Raw genomic sequence first — 22,433 nt, 5'->3', positions numbered from 1 at the left:
AACTTGATGAATAGAGTTTATTTTAAAGAAATTCTGTGTCTTGGTTTAAAGTTGCTAAAATAATATGAATAATAGAGGACTAAACTTAACCACTCACAAATAAACTACCTGTACAAACAACTAAAAGTAGATAGAAAATGATATCAGTATATTGAGAACAAAGAGATGTATGGTACTGAACTGTATAAGAAGGGGAGAGAAACCATCTCATTGTATTGTCATTGTGATACCCATGCTGCAGAGGTCTCTGTCACAACAGACAATTATAGACTTTAATTAAAGAAGAACCCAATGATCGGAGCTATGGGTGTATCATATACCTACATCTTCCAGTTCTGTGTGATCCTGCAATGTGTGACACTCTGGAGATCAGGAATGCAGAGTCCGGCCTGTACTCTTCATTATATTCAGGTATTTGACGAGTTCCAATATTTTCAGGATGGAGATTTGATCATTGGAGGAGTGCTCACTGTAAGGTTGAAAGAAGATAACGTTGATGTACCTCAAGAAAAGATATACAGGTATGTAACTTCCTTGCTAGGAAGATAAAAATGTGATCAGGGTGACAAAGAAAAACAAAGAGGACTTTACAAAATGATTGGAAGAAATACATGTGATGGAAATATTATAAGAATGTATATAATGGATATAAAATATCTCCTTATTTACATGCAAAGCCAAGCTGTCCAGAAAGTGACAGGGGTGGGTGACAGTGACAGGGTGGATGACAGTGACGGGGTGGGTGATGGTGACAAAACTTGTATCAAACTATAACAGTTTCAGGGTGTTGGAGAAGTTGCTTTCTTTGAAGCTGAAGTGTGGGGGATTCCTCCATCCACTCTGTTTGTGTGGATGGAGCGACATGAGCGGAATTAGTGTATAAAGTACCTCTGCGCCAACCACCTTGACAGGGGGAATAGAGGGATGCTGCAAACACTGAGGGGAGCTTCACCTACTCCCTGAGCAATATCGATTAAGTGGTTTTAGTGTTGCGCAAATGGGGGAATACAAGAAAGGAGGGGAGGGGGGGGGGGGGAAGGGGGGAGAAAGAGAGGGAAGGAGAAAAGAAAAAGGGGAAGGGGAAGAAAGGGCAGGGAGGGGGAAGGGGAACAGATGAGTATGCAGGTAAAGGATAAAAGGGTAAAGGTCAAAAAGTGCTAGTGTAAAATTATGTGTCTGGGTGTGTAAAAATCCTTGTTCGGTACGTGCTAAACTAAAATAAATGTTAGAGAGTGGCAATCAAATATAGATTCTGATAGAGTGCCGTGCAAATAAAAACTCACAGTAATGAATGAATGCCTGAAACAATAGACATACAAATCGTGGGTGCTGTGCAAAACTGCAATAAAATATGCTGACAATAAATAAATATATAACTTAAAGTGGAGGGCCACCCTGAAAACCAAAAAATGTTAAAAATGACAAAAAAATCAAAAAAAAATAAAATGAGAAAAAAAATTTTTTTTTACTTACCAGAAATGCCTGTTGCTAGGCACTTTATCCTAATCTTCCTCTTCCTCCTCCGCAGAGATCTTCCGTCTTCTGTCTTCGTCGCGGCGTCTTCTGGGTAATGGGTCGCGCTGTGTTCTGGGAACTGTGTGTTCCAGAACACAGCACGTCCCATACAGAAAGCGCTGCGGGACTCGCGCATGCGCAGTAGGAAACGGGCAGTGAAGCCGTAAGGCTCCGCTGCCTGTTTCCCTTACAGGGAATGGCGGCGCCGGGACCCGAGAGCCGAGGGACGGCTCAGCCTCGGGCGGCCGACATCGCGGGCGCCCTGGACAGGTAAGTGATTTTATTAAGTCAGCAGCTGCAGTGTTTGCAGCTGCTGACTTTTTTTTTTTTTTTTTAAACTGGCCCTCCGCTTTAAGGTGATAGTCCAAAATATATGACTAAAAGTGTACAGTGAGAATAATCACATAAGCACAATCCCATGTGACATGCCAAGTGGAAAAAACACAGATATCAATCAATCCAATATAACAAAATGCATGTTCCATGCGGTGTTTATAAAGTGCCAAGTGAAAAAAAATATACAGATAACAATCAATCCAATATAACAAAATGCATGTTCCATGCGGTGTTTATAAAGTGCAAATAGTGCTAGCAGCAAAAAAAAAAAAAAAAAAAAAACGTTACAACACAGGTGAAATGATAAACACATAAAAATAAGGTGCTGGTAATCAGTCTGGGATATTCAGTCCTGTGGACGTGATGTGTTCTAAGGGGAAGCCTTTTTTTTTTTTTTGCTGCTAGCACTATTTGCACTTTATAAACACCGCATGGAACATGCATTTTGTTATATTGGATTGATTGTTATCTGTATATTTTTTTTCACTTGGCACTTTATAAACACCGCATGGAACATGTATTTTGTTATATTGGATTGATTGATATCTGTGTTTTTTCCACTTGGCATGTCACATGGGATTGTGCTTATGTGAGTATTCTCACTGTACACTTTTAGTCATATATTTTGGACTATCACCTTAAGTTATATATTTATTTATTGTCAGCATATTTTATTGCAGTTTTGCACAGCACCCACGATTTGTATGTCTATTGTTTCAGGCATTCATTCATTACTGTGAGTTTTTATTTGCATGGCACTCTATCAGAATCTATATTTGATTGCCACTCTCTAACATTTATTTTAGTTTAGCACGTACCGAACAAGGATTTGTACACACCCAGACACATAATTTTACACTAGCACTTTTTGACCTTTACCCTTTTATCCTTTACCTGCATACTCATCTGTTTCCCTTCCCCCTCCCTGCCCTTTCTTCCCCTTCCCCTTTTTCTTTTCTCCTTCCCTCTCTTTCTCCCCCCTTCCCCCCCCCCCCTCCCTCTCCCCTCCTTTCTTGTATTCCCCCATTTGCGCAACACTAAAACCACTTAATCGACATGAGCGGAATGTCCGAAAGAAAAAGTAAGACAGAAGCTTTTCATCATATATTCTGATCGCGTGTGGGCCTCATCAGACTTTTTTTTTTTCGAAAATTCTGATGGACCTAGAAATAGAACATGTTTTAAATATTTCCGACGGAACCAATTCCTATCGGGAAAACCACTCGACAGACCAAAAACGAAGCATGCTCTGAAGCAAGTACGAGATGGAGGCTATTGGCTACTGGCTATTGAACTTCCTTTTTTTTGTCCCGTTGTATGTGTTGTACGTCATCGCGTTCTTGGCGATCGGACTTTGGTGTGATCGTGTGTATGCAAGACAGTTTCAGTGTAAAAATCATCAGAGGGAAAAACTGGTCGTGTGTACACGGCATTACTTTTTGTTGTTTTAAAAGTGATTACTTTAAATCTGTCCATAGATGTATATATATATTTTTTTTCACTCAGCCAGGTAGATGGAGGAATCCTCCCCATTGAGACATTATATTCTGGTTGCGAGACTCCCCTCCCCACTGTCAGAATGCATTTTTGTTCTACCAGGCCTCTGCTTTCACAAAAGATAATATGTTCTGGGGGCTTTTAGATATTTTTTTTTAACTAAAAATAAAGATTTTATATATATGTGAAAAAAAAATGCTCTAGAGAGGACATGATTAAATCCAAGGGAGAAGTTTTTTTTTTTGTAGAAAGTGTTAAGTGTGCTCACACTTTAATCCCAATTGTTCTGTTACCATTATTTATACACACATGTGCAATCTGTGCTTTTTTTTTTTTTTTTACAACCTCCAGCACAGGGCATAGTGGGGGGTTCCTTTTACTAAAATTCTGCCGTGGATCGGCCACCCAGTTTGTTTTCATGTTGTTTATGGCTTATGTGTGTTTTATGCCGCGTACACACGACCAGACTTAGGTCCGACAGACTTTCGACGGAGTTCTGACGGAGTTCTGACAGAGTTCTGACAGACTTTCCAAATGAACAGACTTGGCCACACACAATCACACCAAAGTCCGACGGATTCGAATGTGATGACGTACGACCAGACTAGAATAAGGAAGTTCATAGCCAGTAGCCAATAGCTGCCCTCGCATCGGTTTTTGTCCGTCGGACTAGCACACACACGAGCGGATTTCTCGGTAGGAACTGGGTCCAGCGGAGTTCTGGTGGAAAAATTTGAAACATGTTCCATTTCTAAAGTCTGTCAGACTTTTGCAAATCAAAAGTCCGCTGCAGCCCGCACACGATCGAATAGTCTGCCGGAATTGTTCCGTCGGACCTTTGATGTTGAAAAGTCCGCTCGTGTGTACGCGGCATTAGCCTCTTGTGGACCGACCCATTCATATTTACTGTGGCAGGGCATCCCTCCCATGTGAAATCACGTACCTGTACGTAATTTTGTGCACTGGGTCTGGAGTGTATGCACACGATGCCAGCGACCCGCACCAGCTGTGATTGGACACAGCGAGAGCAAATCAGCGGGTCCAGCAGACTTGATGTTTGCCGGCACAGAACGGCAGTCTGCCTATGTAAACAAGACAGACCACTATTCTGTGAGAGGGGAAAATGGAGATTTTGTGTTCTCCACATCACCCTCTTCCCTGCCAGTGTCATTAGTACAGTGAGAGTGTTTTTTTTTTAGCACTGATCACTAGGGATGAGCCTAACACCCCCCCGGTTCAGTTTGCGGCAGAACATAAGAACGGACCAAAAGTTCAAACACTGTTAAAGTCTATGTGCAAATTTTTTTTTTTTTTTTTAACTGTAAATTTTTATTAAGAGATGAAAAAAAAAATCAGAAGAAAGATACATAGCCAAGCGGGCATACCCTGGCAATAAACTTGTCAAACAGGTAGGGTACATACAGATACAGGTATGCAGATATGGTGTATAACACAGTAACATATCAAAATTCTAGCAGGATACTCGGTTTTGAGGAAGGGGAGGTTTGCAAAAGGGATGAGGGAGGACATATAAGAGTACAAATATAAAAATATGAAAACAGGTATAACCATAGTTTGATTTGCGGACATAGTATAGGCAAAACTGAATGAGGGAGAAAAATCAGACAAGAGAAAAATATACGGGTAGGTTCAGTATATGTACTTTGGGTATATTCTTGATTATGGGTAACATCAAGCTTTAGAAACAGATATAAAATGAATATGATACCCAGGATGTTCAGTGCAATGGGCTACTCCTGGGGTCCGCTATCCAAAGTTTCCAGGCATACAGGAACTTATCGGTTGTGAGGTTAGCTTTAGCAAAGGCGTATTCGAATCCAAAGTGGGTATTCAGCAGTATGAGGACTTGTTTCAGGGTCGGGGAATGTACAGATTTCCAATTTTTTGCAATAGCTAGTCGGGCAGCGATAAGGATGTGGGTCAGTAGGGCGTGCCGGTGGTGCGGCCACGAGAGGACAGATAGACCTAGCAGTAAGTCAGTGGGAGAGAGCGGGAAAGTTATTTTACAAATCTGGTGTATTAGGTTTTTCATTTTTTTCCAGAATGGCTGTATATAGGGGCAGCCCCACCAGATATGCAGTAATGTACCTCTGTCACCGCAGTTCCTCCAACAATTAGGTGAGGAAGAGGGAAAAATTTTCGCCAGCCTGGTCGGTGTGTAGTACCAACCGTGGTAAAGTTTCATCAGAGATTCCCAATGCGAGATGCAGTGAGAGAAGCGTGTCGGAGCATTCAGAGCCTTCTGCCAAGTTTCTGGGGGAACTACGTGTTGCAGTTTAGATGACCAGTATGCAGTGCGTGCGGGGTCAACTTCTGGGTCTGGTGAGGTGAGTATTCTGTAGATGAGTGAAATGCCTCCCTTTTTTTGAGATTTATTCCCAAAAAACTGTAGTAGGGGATCCTTGAGTGAGTTCTTGGAGGAAAGAGGGAGATTTGCTAGGATGGACCTGATCCGGAGATATAAGAAGAATGTTGCGGAGGGGACATGATAGATGTGTTGTAGTTGGGAGAAGGATAGGAGAGTTGCTGAAGAAAATAACGTGTTCAGATTAGTAATCCCAGCTGCGACCCAGACCCCTATGGGGAGATCGGGGGAGAATACTTGGAGGGCTTCTAGGGGGACCAGTGGGAGAAGCGCCAGGGAGACATGAGCAGTGTTTTGAAAGTATGTTTGCCATACTCTAAGGGATGCGTTAATTGAGTCAAGTGGGTAACGAGAAGGTTTAAGGCGCAACCAGATAGCTGTCAAAATATTCATTGGGTCTGTCATTAAGGTAGCAAGTTCTATCTGCTTCCAAGTGGGTTGTAGGTCTGAGGACCACCATGTTTTGAGTTGATCTAGTAGGACAGCTCGGTAATATGCTTTAAGATTAGGGGCCCCCATGCCACCAAAGCGAGTGGGTGTCAGGAGGATAGTATTTCTAATTCTGGGATGTTTGTGCTGCCAAATGAAAGCATTAAGTATCCCTTGGAGCTTTTTAAGATGGGCTTGTAGGGGCGGGAGGGGGATGGAACGGAAAAAGTAGAGAATGTGGGGGAGTAGATACATTTTGGTTTGTGCAATTCTACCTGCCCAGGAAGCCGGTGTAGTCAGTAGGTCTTTGGCTAGGCGGTGAAGTTTGCCTAGTAAAGTTTCAAGATTGGTTCTCATCAGAATGGAGCTGGGGTATGTCAGCTGTATACCTAAGTACGGGAGGAAAGAGTTGGTAGCCCACATGAAAGAGGTCATTGCTGAAATCTGGGACACGGTGTGTGGGTCTAGGCCAAGATTCAGCATTAAAGATTTGGAATGGTTAACTTTGTACATTGATACAGCGCTGAAGGAGTCCAACGTGCGTTGAACCTCAGAGAGTGAGGTAAGTGGGTCGTTGAGGGCAATGATAACATCATCGGCGTAGAGGCCAATTTTGTGTTCTGTGTCTGCCACCGTGATGCCTTTAATTTGGGGGTTTTGTCTGATAGTCTGCGCTAAGGGCTCCATTACCAGGGCAAATATCAGTGGGGACAAAGGGCATCCTTGGCGGGTGCCATTGGTGATTTGAAAAGGGTTCGATATTATGCCCGAGGTCCACACACGTGCACTAGGGTGCGTATAGAGTCCCAGAATGGCTGACAGGAAGGAGCCTGAAAGCCCTACCTTGCGGAGGACTGCCTCCATATAGGGCCAGGAGACTCGATCGAACGCCTTCTCCGCGTCCAGAGAGAGGAAGAAAGAAGGCGTTCGCTTACATTCGACCCATTGAATCAGGTCGATAAACCGTCTGGTTCCATCTGCTGTCTGCCTTCCCGGGACGAAGCCCACTTGATCACGATGTATTAGGTCTGGGAGAATTACGGCCAGTCGCTGGGCTAGAAGTTTGGCATAAAGTTTGGTGTCTGTGTTGAGGAGTGATATGGGACGGTAGTTCGCTGGGCTATCAGCAGGTTTACCTGGCTTAGGGATAGTGACTACAAGTGCTTCTAGGGATTCCTTGGGGATCTGTCCAGTGCTCGCAAATTGGTTATAGGTTTTGCAGAGATAGGGTACAATGATGTCAGCATATTTCTTATAGTACTCGTTGGTAATGCCATCTGGGCCCGGGGCTTTATGTAGGGGGAGCTTCTTAATGAGAGAATGGATTTCTTCTGGGAGGAAGGGGGCTGATAAGGAGTCCAGTTGTTCAGGGGTGATCGTAGGGAGCGATACAGATGCTAGGAAATTAGCTATATCGGCTTGGGAAGGTGGGGGGGAGGGGTCGGTAGTGTTGAGGTTATAAAGAGCATGATAGAAGCTGCTAAATTCGTTAGCAATATCGAGGGGATTAGTAATACGTGTTTTATTGGAGGTTGTCAGAAAGGAAATTTTTTTGTGAGTGAGTTGTCGCCTCAGCTGCTTGGCCATAAATGCGGTCGGTTTGTTCGCTGAGGAGTAGGATTGTAGCTTAAGGCGTTTTATATAGTATTCAAATTTCATGTGAAGGTGTTCACTAAGTTTAGCCCTAAGGTTTTTTAACCACTTCAGGACCGCCGTATTGCCAATGTACGTCAGCACAATGGCACAGGCAGGCATAATCACGTACATCTACGTGATTGCCTTCCAGCGGGTGGGGGGTCCGATCGGACCCCCTCCCGCTGGTTACGGCGGTCCGATTCGGTCCAGGAGCGCTCCGTGATGAGGGGATGGCCGTTGGTTTTCGGCCACCCCCTCTTGATCGCTCCTGGCCAATGAGAAGCTTCCTCCCCTGTGTATTGTTTACACAGGAAGGAGGAAGTGATGTCATTCTCCTCGGGGCGGTCTTTTTGACCGGACTACGAGGAGAAGAGTAAAAGTAAGTGTGCACCAACACTACACTGACATGTAGGTACACACAGGCACACAAACCCCCCCCCGATCCCCCCCCCGATCGCCCCCCGATCCCCCCCCGCCCCCCCTCCCCCCCAGTCACAGTGTCACTGATTGCATTGATCATTTCTTTACTGATCAATGCATTCAGTGTCAGTTGTGACAGTAAAAACTGTCAGGACAGTTAGTGTTAGGTCCAGGGTAGCCCCCTATCACCCCCCAATAAAGATTTAACCCCCTGATTGCCCCTAGAGTTAACCCTTTCACCCCCTTTTGCCAGTGTCACTAAGCGATCATTTTTCTGATCGCTGCATGTGTCGCTAGGTAGCTAGTTATTTTTTTAGGTTCACCGCCAGGTTTTTATATCGCTAGGTACCCCGATATACTACCCAATAATGGGTTTAACCCCCTGATTGCCGCTAGTTAACCCTTTCACCCCCTTTTGCCAGTGTCACTAAGCGATCGTTTTTCTGATCGCTGCATTAGTGTCGCTACAGTCGCTAGGTAGCTAGTTATTTTTTTAGGTTCACCGCCAGGTTTTTATAGCGCTAGGTACCCCGATATACTACCCAATAATGGTTTTAACCCCCTGATTTCCGCTAGTTAACCCTTTCACCCCCTTTTGCCAGTGTCACTAAGCGATCATTTTTCTGAACGCTGCATCAGTGTCGCTAGTGTCGCTAGGTAGCTAGTTATTTTTTTAGGTTCACCGCCAGGTTTTTATAGCGCTAGGTACCCCGATATACTACCCAATAATGGTTTTTACCCCCTGATTGCTGCTAGTTAACCCTTTCACCCCCTTTCACCAGCGATCACAGTATAAGTGTCACTGGTGACGCTGGTTAGCCAGTTAGTTATTTAGGTTCCCCGTCAGGTTTTTATATAGCGCCAGGGACCCCCATATACTACCTAATAAAAATTTGAACCCCCTGATTGCTCCTAGTTAACCCTTTCACCACTGATCACCGTATAAGTGTTAAAGGTTTAACCCCCTGATCACCCGGTGGGTGATATCAATTAGGTTTTAGGGTCAGGGTCTGCGTCGCCCCAGGCAGCGCTAGGTTAGTGCCAGTACCGCTAACACCCACACGCAAAGCATACACCTCCCGTAGTGGTATAGAATCTGAACAGATCAATATCTGATCTGATCAGATCTATACTAGCGTCCCCAGCAGTTAAGGGTTCCAAAAAAACGCATTGTTAGCGGGATCAGCCCAAATACCTGCTGGCACCTGCGTTTTGCCCCTCTGCCCAGCCCACCCAAGTGCAGTATCGATCGATCACTGTCACTTACAAAACACTAAACACATAACTGCAGCGATCGCAGAGTCAGGCCTGATCCCTGCCATCGCTAACAGGTTTTTTGGTAGCATTTTATATTCAAATCCGGAAGGCAGTGCTTGGTTTTCGGGGTCCCGTACGTGGCTAGGCTCCCAAAAAGTCCCCCACATGTGGTATCCCCGTACTCGGGAGAAGCAGCAGAATTTATTTTGGGGTGTAATTTGACTTCTGCCCATAGCATGTGTGAGCAATATATCATTTAGTGACAACTTTGTGCAAAAAAAAAAAAAGTTTGTAATATTCCCGCAACTTTTGGCAAAATATAAAATATTCCATGGACTCAACATGCCTCTCAGTAAATAGCTTGGGGTGTCTACTTTCCAAAATGGGGTCATTTGGGGGGGTTTTGTGCTATTTTGGCATTTTATGGACTTCGAAACTGTGATAGGTAGTGAGGAGTTAAATCAAAAATTTGCACCCTTAGAAATCCTGAAGGTGGTGATTGGTTTTCGGGGTGCCGTGCGCGACTAGACTCCCAAAAAGTCCCACACATGTGGTATCCCTGTACTCAGGAGAAGCAGCAGAATGTATTTTGGGGTGTCATTTCACATATGCCCATAGCATGTGTGAGCAATATATCATTTAGTGACAACTTGGTGCAAAAAAAAAAAAGTTTGTAATATTCCCGCAACTTGTGGCAAAATATAAAATATTCCATGGACTCAACATGCCTCTCAGTAAATAGCTTGGGGTGTCTACTTTCCAAAATGGGGTCATTTTGGGGGGTTTTGTGCTATTTTGGCATTTTATGGCCTTCGAAACTGTGATAGGTAGTGAGGAGTTAAATCAAAAATTTGCACCCTTAGAAATCTTGAAGGTGGTGATTGGTTTTCGGGGTGCCGTGCGCGACTAGACTCCCAAAAAGTCCCACACATGTGGTATCCCCATACTCGGGAGAAGTAGCGGAATATATTTTGGGGTGCAATTCCACATATAACCATGGCATGTGTGAGCAATATATCATTTAGTGACAACTTTTTGTAAAAAAAATTTTTTTTTTTTTTTTTTGTCATTATTCAATCCCTTAGGACAAAAAAAATAAATATTCAATGGGCTCAACATACCCATCAGCAATTTCCTTGGGGTGTCTACTTTCCAAAATGGGGTCATTTGGGGGGGATTTGTACTGCCCTGCCATTTTAGCACCTCAAGAAATGAGATCGGCAGTCATAAATTAAAAGCTGTGTAAATTCCAGAAAATGTACTCTAGTTTGTAGACGCTATAACTTTTGCGCAAACCAAAAAATATACACTTATTGACATTTTTTTTACTAAAGACATGTGGCTGAATAAATTTTGCCCTCAATGTATGACTAAAATTTAGTTTATTCGATTTTTCTTATAACAAAAAGAAGAAAATATATTTTTTTTTCAAAATTTTCGCTCTTTTTCCATTTATATCGCAAAAAAAAAAAATCGCAGAGGCAATCAAATACCATCAAAAGAAAGCTCTATTTGTGGGAAGAAAAGGACGCAAATTTCGTTTGGGTGCAATATTGCATGACCGCGCAATTACCAGTTAAAGCAGCGCAGTGCGAAATTGCAAAAAGACCTCTGGTCCTTAAGGTATTTATTGGTCCGGAGCTGAAGTGGTTAAGTCAGCGGAGATCATGTCCGAAGGGGAGGATTTGTTTATGGTTTCCAAGGTTCGAATCTGTTGGAGCAAGGTAGCCGTGGTGGCCGCACGGGCCTTTTTTTGCTGCGCACCCAACTTGATGAAAAGGCCGCGTAGGCAGGCTTTATGGGCATTCCAGATGACAGCGTGGTCATCAACGGAATTGTCATTGACTTGGAAGTAGGAGAGGAGTTCTGCATGTATTTGGGAGGCAAGTTTAGGATCATTAAGGATGGATGAATTCAATCTCCAGAGAGTGTGCCTGGGTGACTGTGATAGCGGGCTAGTTTAATAGTGACAGGGGCGTGGTCGGACCACGAGATAAGTCCTATACTTGATTCAGAAATTGACTGTAATACATGTTTATCTGTGATAATCAGGTCTATTCTGGAGTAGGACTGATGGGGGGGGGGGGAAAAGGTGTAATCTCTTTCTGAGCCGTGCATGCACCTCCATGAGTCATAAAGGTCTTCGCGGGCAAGCATAGCTGCTAGGGCAGAGGGTCTATGCTTGGCGTGTGAAGTTGAGTCGAGTGCGGGGTCAGAGAGACCGTTAAAGTCTCCACATATGATTAATGATGACAATCTGTACGGAGCTAGTTTGGCCATAAGGGTAGTAAAAAATTTCTTTTGTGCAACATGAGGAGCATATACATTTACAATGGTTAGAGGACGAGTATTGACTGTGGCCGATAGAATTATATATCTCCCCTCTGCATCCTTCTCGAATTGGTGTAGCTCAAAGTCTACCGAGGAGCTGACAGCTACCATCACCCCCCTCTGTTTCCGTGAAGCATTCGCAAAGAAGGTGTGAGGGTAGCGTCTGTTAGAACATTTGGGGGGATCAGTTTGTGTGAAATGAGTCTCTTGAACACAGAGGATGTCAGAGTGGAGATTAGACGCCTCTCTCCAGAGGAGGCTACGCTTAAATGGGGAATTTAGGCCCTTGGCATTGATAGTGGAGATCGTGAGGGCCATGCCTATAGGGAGACAATGGAAAGGGAAGACTCAGAAAGAGATTACTGTAGCGAACACAAATGAAGAAAAGGCAATACAATAAGTATCAAGTGCGTGCTGTGAAAACAGGGTTTGCAAACCTCTAATAGAAAACAGAAAACAAAAAACCGGGTGAATACAAAACAAGAGAGCAGGGGTGTTAAGGGGGTGAACCGTACGAATACGGGTATCTGTTCGTGTGCCTAGCACACTCTAATCTGGGGGGTGTAAAGAGGAAGGGTGCACCAACAAATAAACAGTAACGTTGTTCAAGTTCAAAGAAACTAAAGCAAACAGTAGTAAATTCGTATACTTGCAAGAGTCAGTCCGTCCATAACGGGGAGATCCATGTTCGGACCGGAGTGTACCGCGGAGTTAGGTTTCGCGCTCTCTTCGTGAAGTAGTATCTTTTCCAGCAGGGGGTGAAGAAAAATGCTCATTAGTGCGGCGGGTGTCTCTCGGGGGCAGCGGGAGGAAACCCCAGTTGGTTAATTTCTTATAGCCATCTTTGGGGTTGAGGATGGGGATCACTTGCTGCTGATAGCTCACCAGTAGTTTCGTGGGGAAGCCCCACCTGTAGGCGATCTTTTTTTGTTGCAGGATGGATGTGACTGGAGAGAAAGTTCTGCGAAGTTCCATCGTGGTCGGGGAGAGGTCTGTGAACAGTTTGACATTGTTGTAGGGAGGGGGTAGAGACTTTGATAATCTGGTAGTGGCAAGGATCTGTTCCTTAATATGAAAAAAATGGATGCGCGCTAGAATGTCTCTGGGGACGTCATCAGGCAGTTGAGTGGGTTTAGAAATTCTGTGGGCCCGGTCAATTAGAATGTCAGTGTTGCTCAGATGAGGCACCAGTGTGGTGAATAGTTGCTGTAGGTATGGAATAATGTCCGGTGGCTTAACGGATTCCGGAACCCCTCTGAATTTAATATTATTGCGCCTAGCGCGATCTTCCAAGTCCGCCATTTTTAACTTTAGACGGTGGATTTCTGCGGAGTGATGGTCATGTGCATCCAAAAGTTCATTGTGAGCTTTGGAGTAGTCTTGCAACGTCTCCTCGATGGTATCTGTTCTCTCCTCCAGGCAATCCACTCTGTCGTGTATCTGGGACAACGAGAATTGTAGTTCTCTGTGGAGATCCGTTTGGAGTGTGAGCAGCATGGTTTTTAACGTGGCTTCTGAGACTGGGTTATCTGATACTGGGACTGCCGCAAGAGAGGGGGTTCGGTCTGCATTCTGTCCACCTGCTACAACTGCAGACAAGAGCTGCTTCTTCGCGTGAGGTTCCTTGCCTGGGGATTGTGCAGGGGAAGAGGCCAGTCTCTTACCTCTATCAGCGTGAGGTGTGCCCTGCGGCATAGGTGGTGGTGGGAGGGTGTCCATCTCGGTCCCTTGGAGAGTGATGCTTTCCCCTTCTGGATGACGAGGATGCTGTTGCCCATTGGAGCGTTGAGGGCTGGGAGAGGACCTGCGAGAACTCCCCGGAGCCGGCGCCATCTTGGGCCTCCTGCATGGTGGCGGATGTGTAATAGTGAGTGAGGCGGCGCGGCGCAGGGGGTTTCTGTCGCTTCTTCGACATGCCCCAGAGTCCGGATGTGTTTCCCAGTCCAGGCGGTATGCCTATTCGGGGTGTGTAGTAGCTGTGAGTAGCTCGTCTCCCCGCTATGGAATGGAGGTAATGACTCAGGCGGGCATCTCAATTAGGGGCTAGCCATGCCCCTGAGTTAGTATGGATTGAGTTTGAAATAAGGCCCACACCCTGCGGAGTTATGAGCTATGAAGAACAAGGTGTAGCAGGGTGTAGCAAGATGGCCTCTAGGCTCCAGTGTAGGCCGAAGCCAGGGCCTTGCTGGGAGAGTGCTGCCAGTGATGAGGCGTGCCTGGTGGGGTGGGATATAGGTGGCAATGAGTCAGGTCTTAGGGATCTGTGGGGATGTCCCAGCAGGGTTAGCAGGGTCTGGAGGATGTGGGATAAGGAGGAGAGGCTTGGAGGGGAGCAGGCAGCTGAAAGTTCTGGGTCAGTGCAATTATCCCCACAGGGGACTCACCAGGCCGGATGAATGCAGAGTTGAGGATCCCAGGAGGTTCCCACATGCAGCGGATGTAGCGGTGCGGCGGAGGGGTGCGTTCGATCCGGCGGCGGATCCGACCGTCCCGCAGGAAAGTCCGGGGATTCTAGAGGCCTAGTAGGCCGCAAAATGGCGTCCGGCGAGGCGGCCCCCAGCGGCCGAAACGGGGGGAATCCTGCAGCGCACGGGAGGATGAGGACATCCAAAAGTAGCCCAGCTGGTGGGGGTCCTTGTGAGGAACAAGGTGAGGTAGTTTTTTGGCACTTAGGGCACTTTGGAGCTGAGGATGGCAGCAGATAAGGATAGGCTCGGCGGAGCTGTGCTAAAAAACGTCCGTCCTCGGTTCCGGCCGGCCACGCCCCCCTCTATGTGCAAATTTTAAAGGCAAGTTATTGTCCGAAAAAGGGTTTGGGGACCCGGATCCTGCCACAGGGGACATGTATCAATGCAAAAAAAAAAGTTTTAAAAACTGCAGTTTTTTTCAGGAGCAGTGATTTTAACATCTTAAGCCCTGGACCATTTTGCTGGCCAAAGACCAGACCACTTTTTGCGATTCGGCATTGCATCGCTTTAACTAAAAATTGCGCGGTCTTGCGACATGGCTCACAAACAAAATCGATGTCTCCCCCCCCCCAATTAGACCCTTCTTTTGGTGGTATTTTATCAGCTCTGCAGTTTTTGCGCTATAAACAAAAAAAGAGCGACAATTTTGAAATTTTGCTATAATAAATATAAAATATAATTTTATAAAAATATATAAAAAAAAATGTTTTTCCTCAGTTTAGGACGATACATACTCTTCATATTTTTGGTACAAAAAATTGCAATAAGCGTTTATTGATTGTTTTGCACAAAAGTTATAGTGTTTACAAAAAAGGGGATAGTTTTATGGCATTTTTATTATTTTTTTTTACAGGTAATGGCAGCAATCAGCGATTTTTATCATGACTGCGACATTTTGGCGTACACATGGGACATTTTTGGCATATTTTTGGGACCATTGTCATTTATACAGCAATCAGTGCTATATAAATGCACTGATTCCTGTGTAAATGACACTGGTAGTGAAGGGGTTAACCCCTAGGTGGCAGTGTAGGGGTTAAGTGTGTCCTGGGGCGTTTTTCTAACTGTGGGGGTGCATGGCTGTGTATGACACGTCACTGATCTCTGTTCCCGATGACAGGGACCAGAGATCAGTGACACTTTCACTAGGCAGAATGGGAAGATGCTTGTTTACATTAGCATCTCCCCGTTCTTCCTCCCCGTGAGGTGATTGAGTCCACGGGACCCATGATCTAAAAACAATATTTTCTTTTTTCTATTTTAAAAGAAATCCAATAAAATTACATTTTGTCATAAATTTAAGCCAAAATGTATTCTGCTACATGTTTTTGGTAAAAAAAATTCTGTTAAGTGTATAATAATTGGTTTGTGTGATCACGGACATATGTACGCAAATTATCATGTACAGATGTGTGCAGGTGATCATTGGGACATGTGATTTTAGTGGGACATATGTGGGGGACATGTGTTTTTTTATTTGGGGACATGTCTTTTTATTATTTGGGGACATGTGTGGTGACATGTGTATTGTGGTGACATGTGTGTTTACACTGTGTGGTGATGTGTGTTTACACTACACTGGTGATCAGTTAGTAAAAAGCTGTAAAAACAGCTCATATTCACTGATCACCAGCCGGCTGCAGCGATCTGCTCTCCTCTCCTCAGCGATGACTTCTGTGTGAGGAGAGGAGGAGCCGATTGCCTAGCAACCGGCTGTTTGTTTACATCACATGACGGCCGTGATTGGACATGGCCGTCATGTAATCAGGAGGCCCAATCACAGAGCCCTCCTGTCGATCCGAGATGCGCCGTGTCCGGGTGACACAAGCACATCAGGATCGCGCTGCTGCGCGGGCACGCGCACGCGTGAACCCCCTCCTTCTGAAGGATGTTCCTGAACGTCCTATAAGAAGTAGACGGCTCCCACCCGGCCGTACATGTACATTGGCCGGGTGGGAAGTGGTTAAGTATAATCTGTTTGTAATTTGGAACAGGTACATCTTGTAAGTGTAGCTCCAGACAAAAAAAAATCAAATTGTAAGCTTTTTGGATAACATAGAGAAGGGTTTGGGGCAGCACAGTGGTGTAGTGGTTAAACAGGTGCAGAAAAATTGGGCCTTAGGCACCGGTGGTGGTGCCACAACACTGCAATCCCTCACAGATACTCTAGTTGAGCGCAGGAGCGAGCCTTGGTGTGAAATATTACAGCAAACATTGTAATTACATGTCCCTGTTAAACATGGGCAGAAAAATTGGGCTTTAGGCACTGGTGCCACAACGCTGAAACCCCTCACAGATACTCTAGTCGAGCACAAGAACGAGTACTGCTGTGAAATATTACAGCAAAAATTATAATTATACACCCCTGTTAAACAGGGGCAGAAAAAATGGGGCTTAGACACTGGTGGTGGTACCCTAAAACAAAAACGTCCTTAGAAGCTATCAACAGGAACATTGAGGAGGAATAGGATAGTCATTTAGCATAACAGGATAGTCACTCAGCATAGGGATCTCACCTTCATAGAAAAATGAATCGGTTACATCAGCTTTAGGTGCTTGGTAGCTGGTGATCCAAAACTGATTCATTTTTATGAAGGTGAGCCAAACAAATCTGTGGATAGGCACACTGTGATCAATTACAAAGCCTCCAGCAGCACTGAATGTGCATTCAGAAAGAACGCTGGATGCAGGACAGGCCAGTAGCTCAATTGCATATTGTGCAAGCTCTGGCCATTGATCCATCCTCAACACCCAGTAACCCAGTGGATTTTTGGTTGGAAAGGTGTCCAAGTCTGATCTTGCCCCTAGGTATTCCTGCACCATGTAAATCAGACACTGGTGATGGTTGCTGGAACCGATTAGACCTTGGGGCTGCAGACTACAAAATTGTCTGAACACATTGGTCAGACGGCCACCTTATCCACCGCTCCTTCTGTGACTGACCGAAGCCTCGCCAACACATTGTCCAGGAGGACTAGGAAATTGTAACCTCACAGGCTCTGGAAACGCATTGTGCAAACCTTTCTGCAAGGCCTCCTGAAGATATTTCATCCTCTGCTCCCTCTGCAAAGGCTGGATAAATTCTGAAACCTTACCCTTGTAATGTGGATCAAGAAGAGTTGCCAACCAGTAATAATCCCTCTCCTTGATACTACAAATTTGAGGGCCCTTTTGCAGGCTTTGCAGGATCAGGGAGGCCATGCAGCGAAGGTTTGCTGAGGCATTTAATCCGGAGTCCTCTGGGTCACTAAGGATGACACGATCCACAGCCACCTCCTCCCAGCCACGTACAAGTCCATGGGTTTCTGGGGACTGAAAATGATCCCTTGAAGACTGCTGAGGATGCTGAGTGCTAGGCTCCACTCCATGCTGACACAACCATCCTCCTCTTCCAGTGTGATCGGTGGACCCGCAGGAATACTGTCTGGATAAAGGAGGCATTGAGAGATAAGGTAGTCCTCATTGATTGAAGTACTCATTGATGGCCATCTGCTGCATTTGCAGCCACTGCAGCATTGCCAAAGTTGAATTTCACCTTGTGTACATGTCACAAATGAAGCAGTTCTTGGGCAGGTTGCATTCCTTTTGAAGGTCAGCCAGCCGAGCACTGACATTATATGATTGGTGGAAATGCTCACAGACTTTCCTGGCCATCCCCAGGAGATCATGTAAGCCAGGTACCTGCACAAGAACCACTGCACCCCCAAATTAAGGATGTGAGCCAAACAGGGAACATGGGTCAAGTGAGCCAGTTGGAGGGAGGAGAGGAGGTTGGTGCCATTATTGCAAACCACCATTCCTGGCTGAAGCTGCCATGGCGTCAACCACCTTTGAGTCTGCCCCTGCAGAGCTGACAGAATCTCTGCCCCAGTGTGGCTCCTGTCCCCTAAGCAGACCAATTTAAGCACTGCATGGCATCTTTTTGCCTGAGTGCTTGTGTAGCCCTTTGAACGCTTACGGAGCACCTCTGGTTCAGAGGACAAATCTGTAGAGGAAGAAGCCATAGAGGAAGAAGAAGGGGAGGGGGTGGAGAAATCATCACTACTAGAATTTTGGAAGCAGAGTCAGCAGCGCCCTGCACATGCGGAGCTCTGCGGTGTGATGCAGTCGGGTGGCTTCCCTTAAGCCGGCCCCTGGAGGGCATCCTGCCTCATTGGAGATGTGCCTCCTCCTCCTTTCTTCTATCAGGCACCCACGTAGAATCAGCGACCTCATCACCCCCTCCCTCCTCATCACTGGAGCAAACCTGGCAGGATGCTGCAGCTGGGGGAACATGACTGCCAGTTTCTTGTCCTTCTTGGGCACCCCCTCTCTCTGGGCTCAGGTTACTGCCTTCCTCAACCCGGGTACTATCATGGGAGCCTTCATAATGTTGCATATCCTCCTGCAGCATGTACCTGACACCGTGGTCAAACAGTTCGGGGGACTCCTCCGTGCATAATGGTGGGGCTAGGGAAGGAGTGACTGATGGCATTGAGCCGATGGAATAGGCCGCATTGGCAGCTGCATTGGTAGGCAAACTACTTTGAGCCTGGGTGACAGAGGATGAGGAGTAGGGATGAGCCGAACACCCTTGGTTCGGTTTGCACCACAAAAATTTGTGCAAATTTTAGAACCCCGTTAAAAACTATGGGACTCAAACATTCAACTGTTTCCGTCGGAATATCCTACGGACCAAGTTTGAGAGCTTGGCTATAAAACTTTCTGACAACATGATTCGATCGCGCCAGTTCCGATCGTGTGTAGCCTAGTCCAATGGACAAGGTGCCACGCATGCTCACAATAAAATTCTGAGACAGAAGCGCTCGGTCAGGTAAAACTACCGCTCATAATCGATATAGCACATTCGTCACGCTGCAATGTTAAAAATTCTTTAATGCAGCGCATTCTCTTTTTCTTTACAATGTTACAAGAATGAAATTGTTTTGCTGCTCATATTCACACACACTTCTCCCAAACTTATTTCTTTATTCTTTTTACTAATTTCAGCAATACAATATTTTAATTCGTCACATCTCCCCAATCATTTATTTTTATTTTTTTTAATTTTGTGGTTGTTTTTTTTAATCAGATCTCCTTTTTTGACAGTTTGCTCATCTTTGCAATTTTTTTGGTGTGTTTTGTGTGTCAACTTACCACAACACCATTATTATCTTTTTATTTTATTGTTTTCTTTTTTAATCTAGAGGAGGTTGTTTGGTGTTGGTGCCCCTTGTTATTAATTTGACTTTGTATTTTTGAAATAAACCTGCGTACTCACAAATAAACTGTCCTTTTTGAAGTAAAACACGTAGGCAAGTATTTCTTTAACTAAAAAAAAACCTTTATTTAGGTGTCAGTAACAAATAAAGAGGGAGGTAGCACTGGAGAAACTGGGGAGATAAGCGAAGCCTTTGGCCCCCAGGGCACACATCAACTATTTAAACGCAAAAATTGGTGGGCAGAGGAGTACATATCTGAGGGAGAGCAGTCTGGTCGTGAAGTCCAAGAAACCCGGAACAGCAGCAGATGACATCTTTGTTCCCAGGCTGTGGTACTACAAGATGCTTCATCTTCTATCAGACCAGACTGAACCCAGGCCATCACTCTCTGGTCTTCTTTCCACGCTTCATTCCAGGCTGTGGCTGTGGTGCTGGAGGTGTGGCAGAAGGAGGAGGAGGGGGAGGAGCATGGGCAAATCACACAAGTGTGTTCCTTTTGTGATTTGGCCCAACAGCCCCTTGTTGAGGGTGTGTATGATGAGCTCCTCACACAAGATCTGTTGCCCCTCCTCCATTTGCTGGAGTTTGCAGGCAGCCAAGACAGAAAAGGCCTCTTGATATGTGGGGGTGGCTTTGAGGGCCGATGAAGCCTCCCTGATGAGCTTCAGAGCCAACTCCTCCACTTTCCTCCCCTTTCTGGCCCTTTTATGTAGAAGGCAGAGGGGAGGGACTTGGGATTCAGTCTGGCTCCTCCGCCTGCCCACCGCTTGGCTGCCGCTTACCCCTGCCTCCTTTAATAAAGGCCTTTTTTCAAAAGTGTGTTTGTATTTTTTAACATTCTTTTACACTTTCTTTGTGAAATGGTAGGGGTACTTTTGTACCCCCTTACCATTTCAAACAGGGAGGGGACTGGGATCTGAGGGTCCCCTTGTTAAAGGGGGCTTCCAGATTCTGATAAGCCCCCCGCCCACAGACCCCCACAACCACCGGCCAGGGTTGTGGGGATGAGGCTCTTGTCCTCATCAACATGGGGACAAGGTGCTTTGAGGGGTTACAGACCCCCAAAGCATCCTCCCAATGTCGAGGGCATGTGGCCTGGTACGGTTCAGGAGGGGGGGGCGCTCTCTTGTCCCCCCTATTTTCCTGCCAGGTTGCGTGCTCGGATAAAGGGTCTAGTATGGATTTTTAGGGGGAACTCTACGCCATTTTTTTCTAAAATTTGGCGTGGAGTTCCCCTTAAAATCCATACCAGACGTGAAGTGTCTGGTATGGATATTTGGGGGAACCCCGTGTAATTTTTTTTTAAATTTGACGCGGGGTTCCCCTTAATATCCATACCAGACCTGAAGGCCGCGAACACCCCAAATTGTTCACTGTTCGCCAAACAGGCAATGTTCGAGTCGAACAGGAGTTCGATTCGAACTTGAAGCTCATCCCTATCCAGGGCAAGGAATTTGTAACCTCCCAGTCTTTGGGAACACGTTGCACAGACCTTTCTGGAAGGCCCCCCCGAAGATGTTTCATTCTCTGCTCCCTCTGTGACAGCAAGATAAGGTCTGCAACCTTACCCTTGTAACGTGGATCAAGGAGGGTTGCCAGCCAGTAATGATTCCTCTCCTTGATCCAACAAATACGAGGATCCTTCCACAGGCTTTTCAGGATCAGGGAGGCCATGCAGCGTAAGTTAGCTGAGGCATTCAGTCCAGAGTCCTCTGGGTCACTAAGGATGACATGATCCACAGCTTAACCTCCTCCCAGCCACGTACAAGTCCACGGGTTTCTTGGGACTGTAAATGATCCCTAAAAGACTGCTGCTGATGCTAAGTGCCAGGCTTCACCTCCATGCTGACACCATCCTCCTCCTCCTCTTCCTCCTCCTCGTCCTCTTTCTGTGTGATCGGTGGGGCAGCAGGGACACTTTCTGGATAATGGGGACCTTGAGAGGTAAGGAAGTCTTCCTCTTCCTGCCTCTGATTTGCCTCAAGTGCCCTGTCCATTATTCCACGCAGCATGTGCTCCAACAGGTGGACAAGAGGGACAGTGTCACTGATGCATGCACTGTCACTGCTCACCATCATGGTGGCCTCCTCAAATGGTGACAGGACAGTGCATGCATCACTGATCATGGCCCACTGGCATGGGGAAAAAATCAAGCTCCCCTGAACCTGTCCTGGTGCCATAGTCGCACAGGTACTCATTGATGGCCCTCTGCTACATGTGAAGACGATGCAGCATGGCCAACGTTGAGTTCCACCTGGTGGGCATGTCACAGATTAGGCAGTTCTTGGGCAGGTAAAATTCCTTTTGGAGGTCAGCCAGCCAAGTGCTGGCATTATATGACTGGTGAAAATGTACACAGACTTTCCTGGCCTGCCTCAGGACATCCTGTAAGCCTGGGTAATTGCCCAAGAACCGCTGCACCACCAAGTTAAGGATGTGAGCCAAACAGAGCACATGGGTCAGTTGTCCCTGTGGGAGGGTGGAGAGGAGGTTGGTGCTATTGTCGCAAACCACCATTCCTGGCCTAAGCTGGCGTGGCATCAACCACCTCTCAGCCTGCCCCTGCAGAGCTGACAGAATCTCTGCCCCAGTGAGGCTCCTGTCCCCCAAGCACACCATCGTAAGCACCGCATGGCATCTTTTTGCTGGCGTATTTGCGAAGCCCCTTGAAGGGCTACGGAGCACCGCTGGTTCTGAGGACAAAGCACAGTAAGAGGCCTTGAAGGAAGAAGAAGAGGAGGGGGTGGAGGAGAGAGGTGTGTCAGAAACACCAATAGTAGCATTTTGGATGTGTGTTGGCGGAACAACCTCCAAGACTACTGCATCTTGTCCTGCATCCTTCCCAGCTGCCAGCAGAGTCACCCAATGCACCGTGAAAGATAGGTAACGGCCCTGTCCATGCCTGCTGGACCATGAGTCAGCGGTAATATGCACCTTACCGCTGACTGCCCTGTCCAG

General features: G+C 46.2%; 1 protein-coding gene across 1 annotated transcript in view; it reads left to right on the top strand.

Moving 5' to 3' along the window:
- The first annotated feature begins 231 nt into the window (after positions 1–231).
- LOC143941158 (vomeronasal type-2 receptor 26-like) overlaps positions 232–22,433 on the top strand; it is a 115,861-nt gene continuing 93,659 nt past the window's right edge. Inside the window, exon 1 of the mRNA XM_077463184.1 lies at positions 232–521. Coding sequence (XP_077319310.1) covers positions 292–521 — 230 coding nt within the window. The 5' untranslated portion in view covers positions 232–291. The remainder of the gene's footprint in view (positions 522–22,433) is intronic.

The sequence above is a fragment of the Lithobates pipiens genome, unplaced genomic scaffold (genome assembly GCF_037356315.1).
Source record: "Lithobates pipiens isolate NorthernLeopardFrog02 unplaced genomic scaffold, aLitPip1_a1.2 Scaffold_3, whole genome shotgun sequence".
NCBI lineage: Eukaryota > Metazoa > Chordata > Amphibia > Anura > Ranidae > Lithobates > Lithobates pipiens.
The sequence above is the reverse complement of the archived record's forward strand: the minus strand, read 5'-3'. Positions and strand labels throughout refer to the sequence as shown.